Here is a 15,964-nt window from a genome sequence, read left to right on the forward strand (position 1 = left end):
CTCGAAATGAATCATGTTCAATATAAAAAATAAGAGCATAAAAAACCACAGCACAAGTTATAGTTTGTGATATTAATTATTATTACATTAATTAAAACATTAAACGTTTCGGCTACAATCTGGCCATCTTCAGTAATTCAATAATATTCTTAAAACGCAGAGTTACATCTAGTTGACATTAAATTCAACAGTCGAGAGTTGTAATTAAATAAACATGTTCTTTTATATGTGAAGATGCTTCATACAGTAATGTTACCACGGCCAGTTGTCATATCAAGAAAAGTGTAGAACAAGAATTTCCAGATTCTAATTTAAATAAAATTGTATATATTAAAATCTTCTAGTCGGAATATAAAGAAATAGAATCATTACCTGTTTTAGCAAAAAAACCAAACGATGAATCTCAATCTATTTCTTTTACACAATTAGAATTTTGTCGTGACATTATGTGTTGTTATTTGTCCTATCATGTATACCATATGTTTTACCACTATTTATATATCTGAGTCAACAATTTAGAAAGTTCTAGAATTATTTATTAAAGGAAAGAGACATCCTTCTTTAGAAGAGGAAAATAAACCTCAGACAAACCTTCCGTGTCACTTTGCTTATTGATACCACTTGTTTGTCTTTTTATATGTATCATTTCCGAAATTCTTCTTTTCACTAAAGATTGTTCTATATCTAAAATTCTTATATTATCCCAATCTAATTCATGCATCTCATTCATACGGTGACGTGAAACCACAGAAATTTCGGAAGGTTTTTTTATGTCGGCCTTATGTTCTTTAATCCGAGTTTTTAATTTCCTTTTAGTTTGACCAACATAAGACGATTCACAGTTTAAGCAATTAATTTTATAAACTACTCCGCATTGGTCATCCTTAGGCAAAGAATCCTTTCCTGTCTTAATAAATGTATTCATTTTATTCATAGATTAATAATAAGCTATATTAAAACCGTACACATGCGAAAGTTTTTTAAATTTTTCAGAAACTTTGCCCAAATATGGTATCGTGAAAAATTTTTTTGAAGTAACATTAGAGTCACATTCATTATTAATTTCTTTTGATCTAAATTAGTTCTGTTTTCCAAAGTTTTAATTCTATTATTTATTGTTGAAAATATAAACTTTAAAGGATAACCATTACTTAGAAACGTGTGAATTAATTCAGAGATGTAAAGGAATCGAAGTCTTATTCTCAATAAAATTCCACCTACGTTCAATGCTTTTTGATACTACCATAATTGAGTCGGAATATTCGTGTACATGGAGACTACGTCAAATGATATAATACTAAAATTTTTATCAATTGCTTTACCATTGAGTTTATTTACTAAATCAAAGCTGTTTTTAACAAAACTGAAATTTTTTATATTATTATTGTCAATGATTTCTTTTAAGAAAGTCGTCAGTGAATAAAAAGCACTATTAATACAACTGACAATTAATCTTAGAGGGTGACCTTCTTTGTGAATTTTTGGCAATCCATAAGATCTCGGAAGTTCGCCGTCCGAAACGTACTATTTTTTGTATAAATTTGAATCAATGTACCTCTTATTATTCCAATTTTTTAATAAATTACCAATTTCCACAGTTATTTTCTTAGTAGGATCTTTTTTGATTGAATCGTATGTAGTATGATCATTAAGAATCTCATACATTTTTTCTTTATAGCTATCTCGACTCATAATTAAGGTGGTATTGTCTTTATCCGCTCTAATAATTAAAATATCCGGATTCTCTGAGATGAATCGCTTAACCTATCTTACCTTCATATAAAATTGTATTTTCAGAAGATTTACTATTACAATTCTTAATCGCTTTAAGAATTTGGACAGTTCCATTCCTAACATTTTTACGTATTTCATCATTCGCCCTAAAAAGATTATATTCAAAGATTAACTTTGACATTATGTGGCAAAAGGAACAAGATAGAATCGGCAAAAAAATCTCTAATCGGGCCAAACATATTCGCCAAGAAATTTTGAATATAAATTGTATTAACTATAATATTACTATAATATACGCAATTTGTGAATTCTGAGATGAATGGTGATACTTCCTGTGCACCTTTAAAATTGAATACAGTTTCAACTAAAATCACGAATCCTAACACAATTCATTCATCGTACAATATCAATATTACTCCTGAAAGATTTAATGGCAAATTTGATATACATAATATTAATGAACAATGGCTGATAAATCTGAGCAATGCCAAAGTTTCAGTGATCTCCATGTACACGAATATTCCGACTGAATTAGTATAAAAAAAAAAGCATTGAACGTAGGTGGAATTTTATTGAGAATAAGACTTCGATTCCTTTACATGAGTTCATCAAAGCAATTATGATTATAATTATTCTACATTTTTTAGTTTTGATAATAAAATATTTAAATAGATTTTGGGCATGCCAATGGGTTCTCCTTTGTCCTCCATACTGGCAAACATAGTTTTACAAGATTTTAAACAAGAAATTATTACCACGAATAATATTAATTCATCTTTTTATTTTTGTTATGGGGATGATATTGTATTAGCTATACATAAAGAAAAGGTTGAAGGAGTTCTAGAATTGTTTAACTCATATCATGAAAGGCTTAAATTTACTGTGGACTTTGGCGATGATAACGGCATACATTTCCTAGATGTTAAATTAATGAGACAGGAAGGAAATATCATATTCGATATTTATAAAAAATCTACCAATTCTAGGAGATATTTAAATTATTTTTCGAATCATCCGTTAGAACACAAAAGGGGAGTTATTATTGGGCAATTTGATAGAATTCTATTCTTATCCCATCCTAAATTTCATGAAAAAAACATCTCTGAATTAATTCACACGTTTCTAAGTAATGGTTATCCTTTAAAGTTTATATTTTCAACAATAAATAATAGAATTAAAACTTTGGAAAACAGAACTAATTTAGATCAAAAGAAATTAATAATGAATGTGACTCTAATGTTACTTCAAAAAAATTTTTCACGATACCATATTTGGGCAAAGTTTCTGAAAAATTTAAAAAACTTTCGCATGTGTACGGTTTTAATATAGCTTATTATTAATCTATGAATAAAATGAATACATTTATTAAGACAGGAAAGGATTCTTTGCCTAAGGATGACCAATGCGGAGTAGTTTATAAAATTAATTGCTTAAACTGTGAATCGTCTTATGTTGGTCAAACTAAAAGGAAATTAAAAACTCGGATTAAAGAACATAAGGCCGACATAAAAAAACCTTCCGAAATTTCTGTGGTTTCACGTCACCGTATGAATGAGATGCATGAATTAGATTGGGATAATATAAGAATTTTAGATATAGAACAATCTTTAGTGAAAAGAAGAATTTCGGAAATGATACATATAAAAAGACAAACAAGTGGTATCAATAAGCAAAGTGACACGGAAGGTTTGTCTGAGGTTTATTTTCCTCTTCTAAAGAAGGATGTCTCTTTCCTTTAATAAATAATTCTAGAACTTTCTAAATTGTTGACTCAGATATATAAATAGTGGTAAAACATATGGTATACATGATAGGACAAATAACAACACATAATGTCACGACAAAATTCTAATTGTGTAAAAGAAATAGATTGAGATTCATCGTTTGGTTTTTTTGCTAAAACAGGTAATGATTCTATTTCTTTATATTCCGACTAGAAGATTTTAATATATACAATTTTATTTAAATTAGAATCTGGAAATTCTTGTTCTACACTTTTCTTGATATGACAACTGGCCGTGGTAACATTACTGTATGAAGCATCTTCACATATAAAAGAACATGTTTATTTAATTACAACTCTCGACTGTTGAATTTAATGTCAACTAGATGTAACTCTGCGTTTTAAGAATATTATTGAATTACTGAAGATGGCCAGATTGTAGCCGAAACGTTTAATGTTTTAATTAATGTAATAATAATTAATATCACAAACTATAACTTGTGCTGTGGTTTTTTATGCTCTTATTTTTTATATGTTTTAATATTAGAACCACGTTAGTTTTCAAGAATCATGTTCATTTTCTAGTGGCACCACGTATTGAAAAATCCCGGGACTTTTCAGCCCATGTAGTACGTATTTGTGTTAGTAAATAGAAGTGTGAAGATGCTTACAATGTCTTAGGAGGCTCTTACTCGTAAATAAGAGTCTTCTAAAACATTGTAAGCAAATCTAATGAACACGAGCATGAAACTCGAAGACGCTGGCAGTGTAGCAGTTACCATCGAGCTATAGAGACTCCTTTATTTTTTCCTAAAGTATGTATCATAAAAAATATTCAAGAGAATTACGAAAATCCGAAGGCTTTCAAACATCAAGACCACATAAAAGAAAAGTATGTATTTAATCCAAAAACGGCGGAGTGCAGTGAGGAAATCTTTAGTGCATCTGCAAAAAAACTTAAAAGACAGAAGGAAATTATTGTGCCGCAAGACAATAATATTGAGTATAGAATTTTAAATTTTATTACAGTTGTTGCTGCTATATCGAATTTTGTAAAGTGCAAACAGTGTAATGAAGAAATTAAATTTCAAACGACAAATACACGCGGCCTAGAATTTAAAATTGTTTTGATGTGTAATAGTTGCGAGCTTCAGTATATTCCTTCATGTTCTTTTATTGCACATTCATATGAAATAAATTAATGATTCTTATTTACAATGAAGGTTCTAGGAATAGGATTAAAAGATGCTCAAAAATTTTGTGGCTTAATGGACATGCCGAATTTCTTTCATCATAGCACATATGATTGTAAAACATATGAACCAATGTATTAAATCTGTTGCTGAAATACTTTTTAAAAAAAGCAGAAATAGCAGAGACTTGTAAAAAAAAATATGTGGATGAAACAATTGAATTGATCTGATGATAGAACGAGAAGAAAGCGTGGATGTACTTCTTTATATGGTGTTCCTTCTCTTACCGGATATTACACTGACAAAATTATTGACATTTTTGTGAAAAGTTCATATTGTAAAGTATGTGAATTTTGGATTAAAAAAGAAGGTTTCTGCAGAATATAAAGAATGGTTAAATACACATAAAGAAGAATGTCACGCAAACCATGAAGAGTCATCAGGTAAAATGAAAGTGGAAGCAACCACAGAAATGTTCTCAGAAAACTTACGATGCAAAATACACGAACATCGATGATGGCGATTCCAAAACAAACACAGGTATCATAAATGCTACTCCTTACGGTGATACTCCAATTAGTAAAAAAGAATATATTGGACATATTCAAAAACGAATGAGAAGTCGCCTTATATATAATGCGTGAATATAAAAGAAAAACAAAAGAATTTGGCGATAAAGGCAAGCTAACGGCAAACATGATAGATAAATTAACTGTTTATTATAGTTTAGCGATACGATGACATTGTGACTCAGTGAAAGATATGTATAATGCGATTTGGACAGCATATGATTATTATAGCTCTACAGATGACAAACCGTGTCATAGCAGATGTCCGACTAGAGCTGAGTTATGATGCACTTGGCAGCGCGCTTCGGCGATAGGAGAGTTGGCTTCATTTAAACACGATTATAAATTTTTCCTCCTGATGTTTTGACTGCAATCAAGCATATCTATGAGGATCTTAGTAAAAAAACTTTATTGCATAGATGTGTTGGCGGATTTATACAAAACAATAATGAAAACCTCAAGCAATTCATCTGGAAAATCAGTCCGAAAATTATTCGAAGTGGCTCCATTATTGTCGAATTAGCCGCATATATTGCTGCCTGCGTATTTAATGAGGGATCAATAACATTATTACAAATGTTACAATCCATGGGAGTAAGCAATTTTCATCGAATCGCGTGCTAAAGCCACGATAGTGGCACGAATAACCACTTATCCATAATTATCATCAACATGAATATCATATGTATTGAGTGTAATGTGATCATGCACACAATACACAAGTTTTCACCGAGCGTGCTGTCAGGATATAAGATATCGAAAAAGCCGACGCAGATCATTTACCTTCCGATCGTTGTACGGAGCATTATCTGACGATTCGCGTAATGGACGGCCGATTTTCGCGGACAAGAGATCACCATTAGGTTGCATGTACGGCGGTGTTAACGTGAGATACTTGTGTTAAATGAACAGCCGAAACAGATGAGAGATATACCTTACTGGCAAGACTACACCTGAAAAGAAACTTATTACATCCAACATTGCATTTTTAAAGTCGTTGGGTTTACAAAATGGCTGATATCCTGAATATTGGTGATATATCGTGAGCCGATCTTTGACGACAAAGATCGCATCGTCAAAATTTAAACTTACACGTACAATCTGTACGTCAATACTACGTTTGGACATAGCGACGAGATATGGATACTCATATACAGCAGTAGGATTTGTACACGTTGCCATACGACAGTTTTCTCTACGTCAAAGCAGAAAGATTGACGGTGAAGAAGAAAAACGATCAGATGTTGACAACGCTTGGAAATAATTACGTGGCGTTCATGTTTGATGAAATTCAATATGAACGGCGTGGAGATTGACCGCAACAGAAACGTCGGAATTACCAGTACCATCAAGAACTATGTGTCAACGTATGACAAAGCATTGATTGCGCTGAACGCTGGATGGAACTCTAGATCCGACAAGGAAGACATTTCAATTTTTGCGTGCTCCTCAACATGTTGTTGGGCTTTTGCAAGGGGATTACAAATACGTGATTATCAGCTCGTTACGAATTGATTTTGATACGAGCGCGCAATTACTTGATGGAAAATCCTACTCGACTGAGCTTGAAATTGAATTATTCAAAGTGCAGTGGCGGATGTCTCACGTTGCGAGATCAATAAATTATCGTTAAATCATATTATGTTAAACAAGATCAATAAATTATCAATGCTGCGAGCATTGGAAAGCAGTCGTTATCTGAGCATGAATTTTCGCTGTACGTATTCTCTGTTATAGAATACGATTCAGCGTTCATGGGCGAAAACGCCGACTCAATTTGAGAAGCCGCGATATGTTATTTTTGCTCTGCAGCCGAAAGAGTGTCACAAGATGTTAGCGTGTTCAATGATTGTAATTTGAGTAACGCGAAAATATATCTAAATTCAGAATTTTATTCTTACGACGATTTAAATCTGAATTTTGGAAAAAAGATATGCCGTCCTGTTTGATATGTATGCACGCTTTTGTGAAGCATATTATGAAATCAACTGCTTCGAAACATTGCTCAACGTGCTCTCGTTTATCGAGAAAGGGCCTTTTGCGGTCATTGATTGCTCGACAAAACGAATCCATCAAGAGCACTATGAACGTACGCTTAGATTCGACTGCAAGGAGAATGTGCCCGCCAATACTACTGCCTATTGCCTCATCATATAATTGCTAATGTTATATTGTAATTACTAATGTTATATTGACAATATAATATTAGTAATTTCTAACGGAACTGTTTTTAATTTTCTCAACTTTAATCGCATTTGCCTCTGTTAAATTAATTTGACGTATATTTCAATCACTGGATTATTCTGGCTAAACCTTCACATTGAGAATATGTGCTTGCACAATTTCACGGAATGACTCTACATGTTCAATTAATTTTATTATCATTATGAATAAATTGCGATCGATGTAATAGAAGAATGTAACTGCGAAGATGATAAGACGGAAAGCATTGCATTGTTGTGACTGAAAACAGACATGACGAAATAGGTCCATCATTTTAGGTAAATATAATTTAAAGAAATTGTATTTAACCGTTTTTTTATATTAAATTTGCGTTAATTTATCGACATGTATACATTGAGGATGATCTGATAAATAGGTCGAAACGTATGTGTTTTTAAGAATCTAAATATACGAAAAATTTGATTCTTAGTCTTTCTGTTATTCATTTTGGTTAATTAATTAATTAATTAACTCCTTGCCATATGATTTAAGTTCCGATGGCGCGTGCCATAATCAATGTTTACGATTGGCCTGAACAACGTACCATGGCTCTCATCCATGATACTCATGTTTGACCCGATTTCCTTACCACAAGTCTCACACGATATTGTAGAAGTTAATAAAGTAAATATATTAACTATATTAATATGGTATTTATAATCGATATATTATTAATCGATCAATATATAGAGCTTTGCGAGCATGATGAGATTGTGTATGTGAAGTGTTAGAAAGTATGATGTCTCTAGTGATTCGCATATGTAATATTGTGTTCTATTAATTTAAACTATTATTTCTATTAATTTAAATTACTATTTTTATACTTCTGTTCCAGACATGGCACTGCAGACATCATCGCACAGTTAAGTGGTGTGCTCGATGGATTGGTGAAGACGGCTCGACACATTGAGAAGGAGGAAGCGAGCCGCATTCGCAGACGATTGGGGCAAAACAGAAGGGCAGACCATGATGAGGATGATGATGATATTGCAATTATATTGGAGTGGAGGAAAAAAATTGCTGTTGATTCAGAGGATAACGGCATCACGTTCGTATTGGAGCAACGGAGAAATTTAAAAAAATATGCGATAATATATATACATATATGTATAAATAAAAATGAAATAAATATACACATATATATAGGTTAATTTACTCACATTTCTTTGCTTCGCACTTATTTGTTTCTTCCTTTCTTCCTCCTTCGCGACAACGCGCGCGACCATACCATAGCGCTCGACAAATCACGCTCTTATTATCGCGCAGTGCGAATAATTATATACAAAATAAAATAAAACATAATATGTATAATAAAATAAATAAGTAAATAATATATTTCGTGTGCGAGAAGAGGATAGCAACGCATAACAGGAAAAATGATAAGTATTAATGGTAAGTGTAGCGCGTGATGGGGACCGCGTTCAGTGGTGGCGGCGGAGACCGGCGGCGGCTCGCGCTCAAAGATCATTGACTCCGCGTCATTTCCGCGACGCAGACCACGCAACACAAGTTTCCGCACACTCCCGCTACGTAATTTCCCGTACCCGGGACGCATCGCAATGTCATCTCCGCGAAGTCACCCACTGTGACATCATCCGCACACTTCCTGTGACATCACCTTCCCCCCCTTCACCACGCCTTGCTGGAAAAGTTGGAAGTATTAATTGGTCACAGATTACAGGTATGTATACTACATACATACATACATACTACTATATAGATACATATTCGAGTTTGATTTCCTTTTTATAACTCCGTGGTCGTAGCAATGGCTGCGTTTAGCAGAAAAAGTAACTTTGCAACTTGTTATAAAATTCTTGTATATGATTGGTTTATTTAGATTCAGTGAGGAACTAAAGACAAGACCAATCATTAGAAAATATTAGAAAATTTTCAACAGTTGTAAAGCTATTTTTTGTGCTGAACGCAACCAATGTTGCAGCACAATATATTTGCATTATTTAAAAAAGTTTTTTTTTATTATTACTGAATGTAATGTGAAATATAATTTGTGATATATTTAAAAAAATGCAAAAAAATAACTAATCAATATATACATATTTTATATTATATATAATTTTATATATAATTTTATATAATTTTATATAATTTTACATATAAATTTATACAATAATAAGAATAAAAATTAATATTGAAAGATTTCTTGATACTTAACAATATAAAGACTAAAATGTAAGGGGAAGTAAAAGTCCAACCAGTTCACAGGGAAACGTGATATATAAGATTGCCTGCAAAGACTGGCTTCTTATGGGAGAAATTAGTCGTCAATTACATTCACGCATTTCTGAACACCGAAATCACATCAGAAGAAAGACGTCTTCTCATTCGATCATTACAGACTACAGATTGCAATTTGACCATGAATTCGATTGAGACAAGGTGCAAGTTTTGGATATAGAAAAAAATTACAACAAAAGATTAACGCTTGAAATGTTGCATATAAAAACACAAAAAAGAAATTTAAACTTTCAAACAGATAGTGAATTTTTAAACCATGCCTATACGTCAGTTTTGAATACTGAAATTAATGTTTACAATTATGTTTTCGATTGTTTCGGATCAGTATCGATTGTCACACTTGTTATTTGTTTCCGTGTAACCGGAGAGTGAATAACTGTTACAATTTATTCTTTTCATTTGACGAAAAAATTATTTGGATTATTCTTGTTACTTCATCTAATTGTCAAAATTAATATTATATTCTACTAATTGACTGTATGTGTACGCACAAGTTCATCAATTCGTTGAGTATCAATCTGCTTTCTCCTTGTCAGTTTTTTAAAAATAATTTCACATATATCTGTGACATTCTCATTCTTATTATAACTTCACTTTATAAGAATTCTTGTTTCCTTCTGGGGCCTGTAAACTGAGATGAAGCTAAGGAACTTCTTTGTGATGTTGAATGGTTGGCACCATGATTGATGCACTACTTGTGCTGAATTAGAATTATATTGATATCGTTGAGAATGAGTTGAGTAAGTCGAAATGCGAATGGATTTTATACCAACTTTTTATATTTGTATACTTTACATTAAAAATGGTCATATAAACATTTCCTTTATTATACTTGCGCATTGATTACGCGCTGATTCCTACTTCTCCTTACATTTTATATTGTTATATAAATTTATATATAATTTTATAAAATTATTATATTTTATACCTAATTGTAATTTTTATATGTAGGTGTATATATATATATATTTTTTAAATTTTACATTACATGAACATTATATGAATATATATATTATTTTTTTACAAATATATATTTTTACGTATATATATTTTACATATATATATTTTATAATTAATGCTGCCTATTTAATATTTTGTGCATATTCTTAACTGGTGAAATAGAAATTCCACGTTTCTGTTTCATTTTCTTTGCAATATTCAAAGATTTTTTAAATACAGGTATTTCAAAAAAATTATGAGAGTTAATTATAAAATTTGAAAAAAATTTTATCGTACGGCAGCGATTACAAATATTTCAATGAACACTATAATTCCTGAATTAATGGAATAATTAACAATCATATAATATGTAATTGATATATAACATGTATATTTCCTTTATGTGGAGTCCATTACTCAAAATCCAAAATGATTTTAATGTTTCTGTAACAGTGCCGCAAGATTTGTAAAATCTTGCACTGTAATATGTATTATATATTACAAATCCTAATATCTATAATGTTGCAGCGATATTATAGCGCAATCTGCAATATTGTAACGTTTCTGCAATGTTACTGCAAGTTTCTGTGCTGTATATCCATTTTTTAATCATTCTGTCAATAAGTTACAAACCGAGGCAGTAAATTTATTTATTGGATCCCTATTAATTAGTGCATAAGCAACTACGAGGGCAAGTCAATAAGTTCTTAGAAAATCTGTCAGAGAGTACTCGCAGTGTCATGTCACATTATTTTTTGACAAGTAGCATCTTTCAGTTACTGTCAAATTTTGAGCAGAATTCATCGCGTGGTTTCATTTCTATAGACGATTAAAGCGAACAAGCTTTATATTTTTTGCAAAATGAAAAAAAGAGCTTCCCGTGCGGGAAAAAGTTCCGAGGATGCCGTGTTTGCTCACTGTGGCCTATAAGCGCGACCGTGTGACGATTTCAAAACAATGTTTAGAGATGTTTCAACGTAATCCAGATCAATTTCTGCTTCGATTCATTATTGTGGACGAAACATGGATCCATTACTTCACACCCGAGACGAAGGAACAGTCAAAACAATGGACTTCACCGAGTGAACGAGCTCTGAAGAAGGCGAAGATCGTGAAGTCGGTCGGAAAGGTGATGACCACAGTTTTTTGGGATGCACGCGGTATAATTCATATTGATTACCTTCTGTCAAAATGATCAGTGGCGATTACTACGCAGCCTTATTGGATCGTTTCAACAACATTTTAAAGAAAATACGTTCCCATTTGGCGAAGAAAAAAGTGCTCTTCCATCAAGACAATGCACGGGTTCACACGTGCTCGATGGCCAAATTCAATCAAGAATTCCGTCACGAATTGCCCAGCATATTCGCCAGATTTAGCTCCCTGCGACTATTTCCTGTTTCTAAACTTGAAGAAGTGATTCGGAGGAAAGAGATTCACCACTAGAAAGCAGCTCATTGCCGAAACGGAGGCTTATTTTGAAGGATTGGACAAATCATATTATTCGGATGGCTTGAAAAAGTTGGAGAATCATTGGATCAAATGTATCGAGCTAAAAGGAGACTATGTTGAGAAATAAAAATGAATCGATAAAAAAATGTATTTTACTATGTTTTTCTAAAAACTTATTGATTTGCCTTATTATCCTCTAACATACTATTCATTTTCCTATTGTATTCATTGTCTAAGGTAATAGTAACATTGCTTTTAATTATAAAGATTATGCGTTTCACGGGTTTCCTCCGTGTCCAGATCCATTCTTAGAATGCCAACGTGAACCTTGCAATCCACTTCATCAGGGCGAGGTGCAGCCTGATACTGAGCTGTTCCTCTGAGTCGTTCCTTTTTTATATTACACTACTTGTTGGGGGGGAAAAAGGAAATTGCGGGTGGGGGAAGAAGTGGAGGAAATTGGTCAGTCTTCAATAGGCGAGAGAATGATTTTACATATTTTATTTATGTTGTAGCCATTATCTTTATTTTTAGATTGTTAAGGTGTTTTTGTATCTCTATGGCTTCTTTACTTTCTTGGAAAGTATGATGTAATGTTGGCTATTGTGATCGTTTTGTATCAAATAGTATTTGATATCCTGTTTCGATGTTATGTTCTGATAATGTTGATTGCGTGTTTTAACGTCACGTTGGTGTTCTTTTATCCGCAAGTTGATCATTCTCCCGGTTTCTCCAATGTATACTTGCCCGCAGGAAGATATTTTGTATACTCCTGCGTAGCTAAGTGAAAATCTTTGATCTTTAGGATTTCTTAAGATTTGTCCTATCTTTTTAGGTGGTTTAAAGATAGTTCGAATGTGTTTGTTTAATATCCTGCCAATCCGATCTATTGTTCCTTTGATATATAGGAGAATGGATAAGATTCTTTCGTCTGATTGTATGTCAGAACCGTTGTCTTGTGTGTATGTTTATTGATTGTTTTGGTTACGTCTTTTTGTCGTGTCCGTTTTTCTTGCTAATTTTAAGTGATTGCGTACTGTCTGTAGATGTTTTTTGTCAGAGATGGTGAAAGCTCTATGTACAAGTGAATTGATTGCAGACTGTTTTTGTGCTGGGTGATGGTGCGACTCGCCAGATACCATATAGGTATCTATCTGTGTGTGTTGGTCTTTTGTACACTTGATGGCCTAAGGTACTGTCAGCTTTCTTAGAGACAAGAACATCTAGGAAGAGAAATTTTCCATTTTCCTCTATGAAGTGGATATTGATTGGATGTTGATTGTTGAGGAAAATAAGGAATTTACGGACTTCGGTTTTGCCGTGTCTCCATATCACGAATGTGTACATAACGGAATATGTACATAACGGAACCAAACTTCTGATTTTTTGAATGTTTTTCTGAAGGTTTCTTTCTCAAAATGCTCCATAAAGATGTTGGCGATTACAGGAGAAATTCCCTCCTCCCTACCCACAATTCTCTTCTTCCCATCACTCCATCAACTAGCGTAATATAAAAAAAGAATAACCCGAAGGAACAGCTCAGTATCAGGCTGCTCTTCGCTTTGACGAAGTGGACTGTAAGGTTCACGAAACGTTGGCATTCCAAGAATGGATCTGGACACGGAGGAAACCCACGAAACGCATAATCTTTATATGGAAAGCACCCGTTTATATGGAAGCCTCAAGAATATATCCTTTAATTATCTGCTCTTGTGAACAAAGAATTTGTTGGTTATTCTTAATAAACTTTTTTATTGATCTAAGTAATATGTAAGTTTTTTATTAATATAATTATTAATTGATTTCAAGGAAGTGAGTTTGTTAATGATAGAAATTGACCAATTTCTTCTAATAGCGCTATTACTTAATTTTCTAATATTATTCTCTATATTTTTGATTAATTTGAAACAATTTTTTTTGTATAGTAAGAAGGTAATGAAAAATTGCTCCTAAATTGTAATAAACACTAAAATCTTTCTTGGGATATTATTTTTTGAAAAGTTAACGTCAAAATTTTAATTTTTTAATGTCTATGAAAAGAAGAACCATACAAATTCAACTTAAGAAATAATGAAGGTTTGATGTTAAAATGTTAAATACCTCTTTGTTGATGTAAGAAATTAAAAATGACTTAGGTACTAGAGGAAGAGAATTATTGTTCGAATAAGAACATAAAAATGATTCGAATGAGAGCAAGAAAAATGTTATATACAAAATTTGTTACAAGAGTTGTAATGCATAATTGCAATTCATATTTTGGACAGACGGAGAAAAAACTAAAAATGAGAATTTCTGAACATCGAAACAAGATTAATATTAGAAAAACTAAATATCCTTCTGTCATCACCGAACACAGAAATAAATTTGGACATGATTTTGATTAAAAGAATTTGATTGGAAGAATACAAAAATTTTGGATAGTGAAAGATATTTGTGTAAAAGACTAGTTTCTAAGATAAGTCACTTAAGTCATTGAAGCTCAAGAAAACAGTTTAAATTTACAAACCGAGTTCTTATCATGCCAATATTCTTATCATCTCAATATTTTAAAGAATAAATACAATGACATTTTAACATTAGTTGACTGTCTTCATATACTTTTAACTCATGAGCTTTATTAACTCTGTAATGATATATTGATTGTTATATTGAATGATGATTGTTTGTTATCCGATAATCTTCTCACATTATATTTATGCCAGAGCTGTTATTTTAATAATATAATCGATACGAACGAGTGCTCTAACGTGTTTCTTGTATCCATCCTTTAAACATAATTCATATTAGGTGTAGTAAAAAGAAATCCATTATTTTTCCAATAGATGGCTTTAGTAATCTGTATCACGCGTAGAGATACAAATTACTAAAGCCATCTATTGGAAAAATAATGGATTTCTTTTTACCACACCTAATATTTCGACATATTGGTCATAATTAACAATTGGTGAGTTTATATTAATTCTACAGATTTACATTATTAGATTTTTTCTTTTAATATCTTTTGTTATTCTTTAGCGCTCATTTTGCCAAACAGTTAATTGACAGAGATATTCTCAAATATAGCTGAATTGAAGAAACTCCTCAGCTGCTCTTTTTTTTAATTTTTCAATTTTTGATACATTATAACATCGCCGAAAATGGCTCGAAATGGTTCGATGGAGTCGAGTCTGATTTTTTCGATTTGTATGTAATGTGTGTCTTGAATAATACATTTATTAATTATTTCGCATGATTAACTGCGTTCGATTATTGCTCTCAATTGTCCGTCAATGTATTTTTATCCTTTTATATAATTATAATAAGTTATTTAACCCTCGGACAGCAGATATCGTGATACTCATATTGCATGTTGAATGCAAAGGACAATGTCATCCACAAAGAGTGATATTGTTTCAAAAAATTTGAAAAACAGTTTTTAATTATAATATGTAATAAATTATTTCAAATAAAAGATGAAATAAAAAAAACATATTTATCATAAAAACAAATACCATTTAGTCATTTTCTTTATAGTTGAAAAGTAAACAGCTCTAACTCGCGGATCTCGCGAGACTCTGCATCCGCCGGCTGAAGATTAATTGAATTATATTTCATATTTGTTTTATGCGCAGTTTATATTTAAACTATGTAAATTTCTCATTGCAACATTTCATGGCGTTTTACAGATATATTATATAATATGTTTTCTTTCAGTATATCTTTATTGCTAAAAGAACTGCTATCTTTAAATTTTAGTTTAATATATGTAAACAGCGTATTTCGATTCTGCTTTATTGGTATCATGTTAAGCAGCGTGAGTAATAGTTTGTTATCGCTTTTTCTATTTCTCTTTTTTTGCCAAGAAATTATTTTTTAATAAAAATATATTTTTA

General features: G+C 31.8%; 1 protein-coding gene and 1 pseudogene across 6 annotated transcripts in view; both read left to right on the forward strand.

Moving 5' to 3' along the window:
• The window catches only part of LOC147908429 (uncharacterized), a 54,897-nt gene that overhangs the window by 25,088 nt on the left and 13,845 nt on the right, over positions 1 to 15,964 (forward strand). For all 5 annotated transcript variants that reach the window (XM_087410401.1, XM_087410402.1, XM_087410399.1 and 2 more), the window contains exon 2: positions 15,786 to 15,885. In XM_087410401.1, coding sequence (XP_087266527.1) covers positions 15,786 to 15,885 — 100 coding nt within the window. The remainder of the gene's footprint in view (positions 1 to 15,785; positions 15,886 to 15,964) is intronic.
• LOC147908430 (uncharacterized) lies at positions 4,656 to 9,417 on the forward strand (annotated as a pseudogene). The gene is made up of 3 exons (XR_015546397.1): positions 4,656 to 7,720; positions 7,935 to 8,066; positions 8,278 to 9,417. The product of XR_015546397.1 is annotated as an uncharacterized LOC147908430 (transcript).

This window comes from Acromyrmex echinatior, chromosome 10 (genome assembly GCF_024713525.1).
Source record: "Acromyrmex echinatior isolate Ae372 chromosome 10, ASM2471352v2, whole genome shotgun sequence".
In the NCBI taxonomy this organism is placed as follows: Eukaryota; Metazoa; Arthropoda; class Insecta; order Hymenoptera; family Formicidae; genus Acromyrmex; species Acromyrmex echinatior.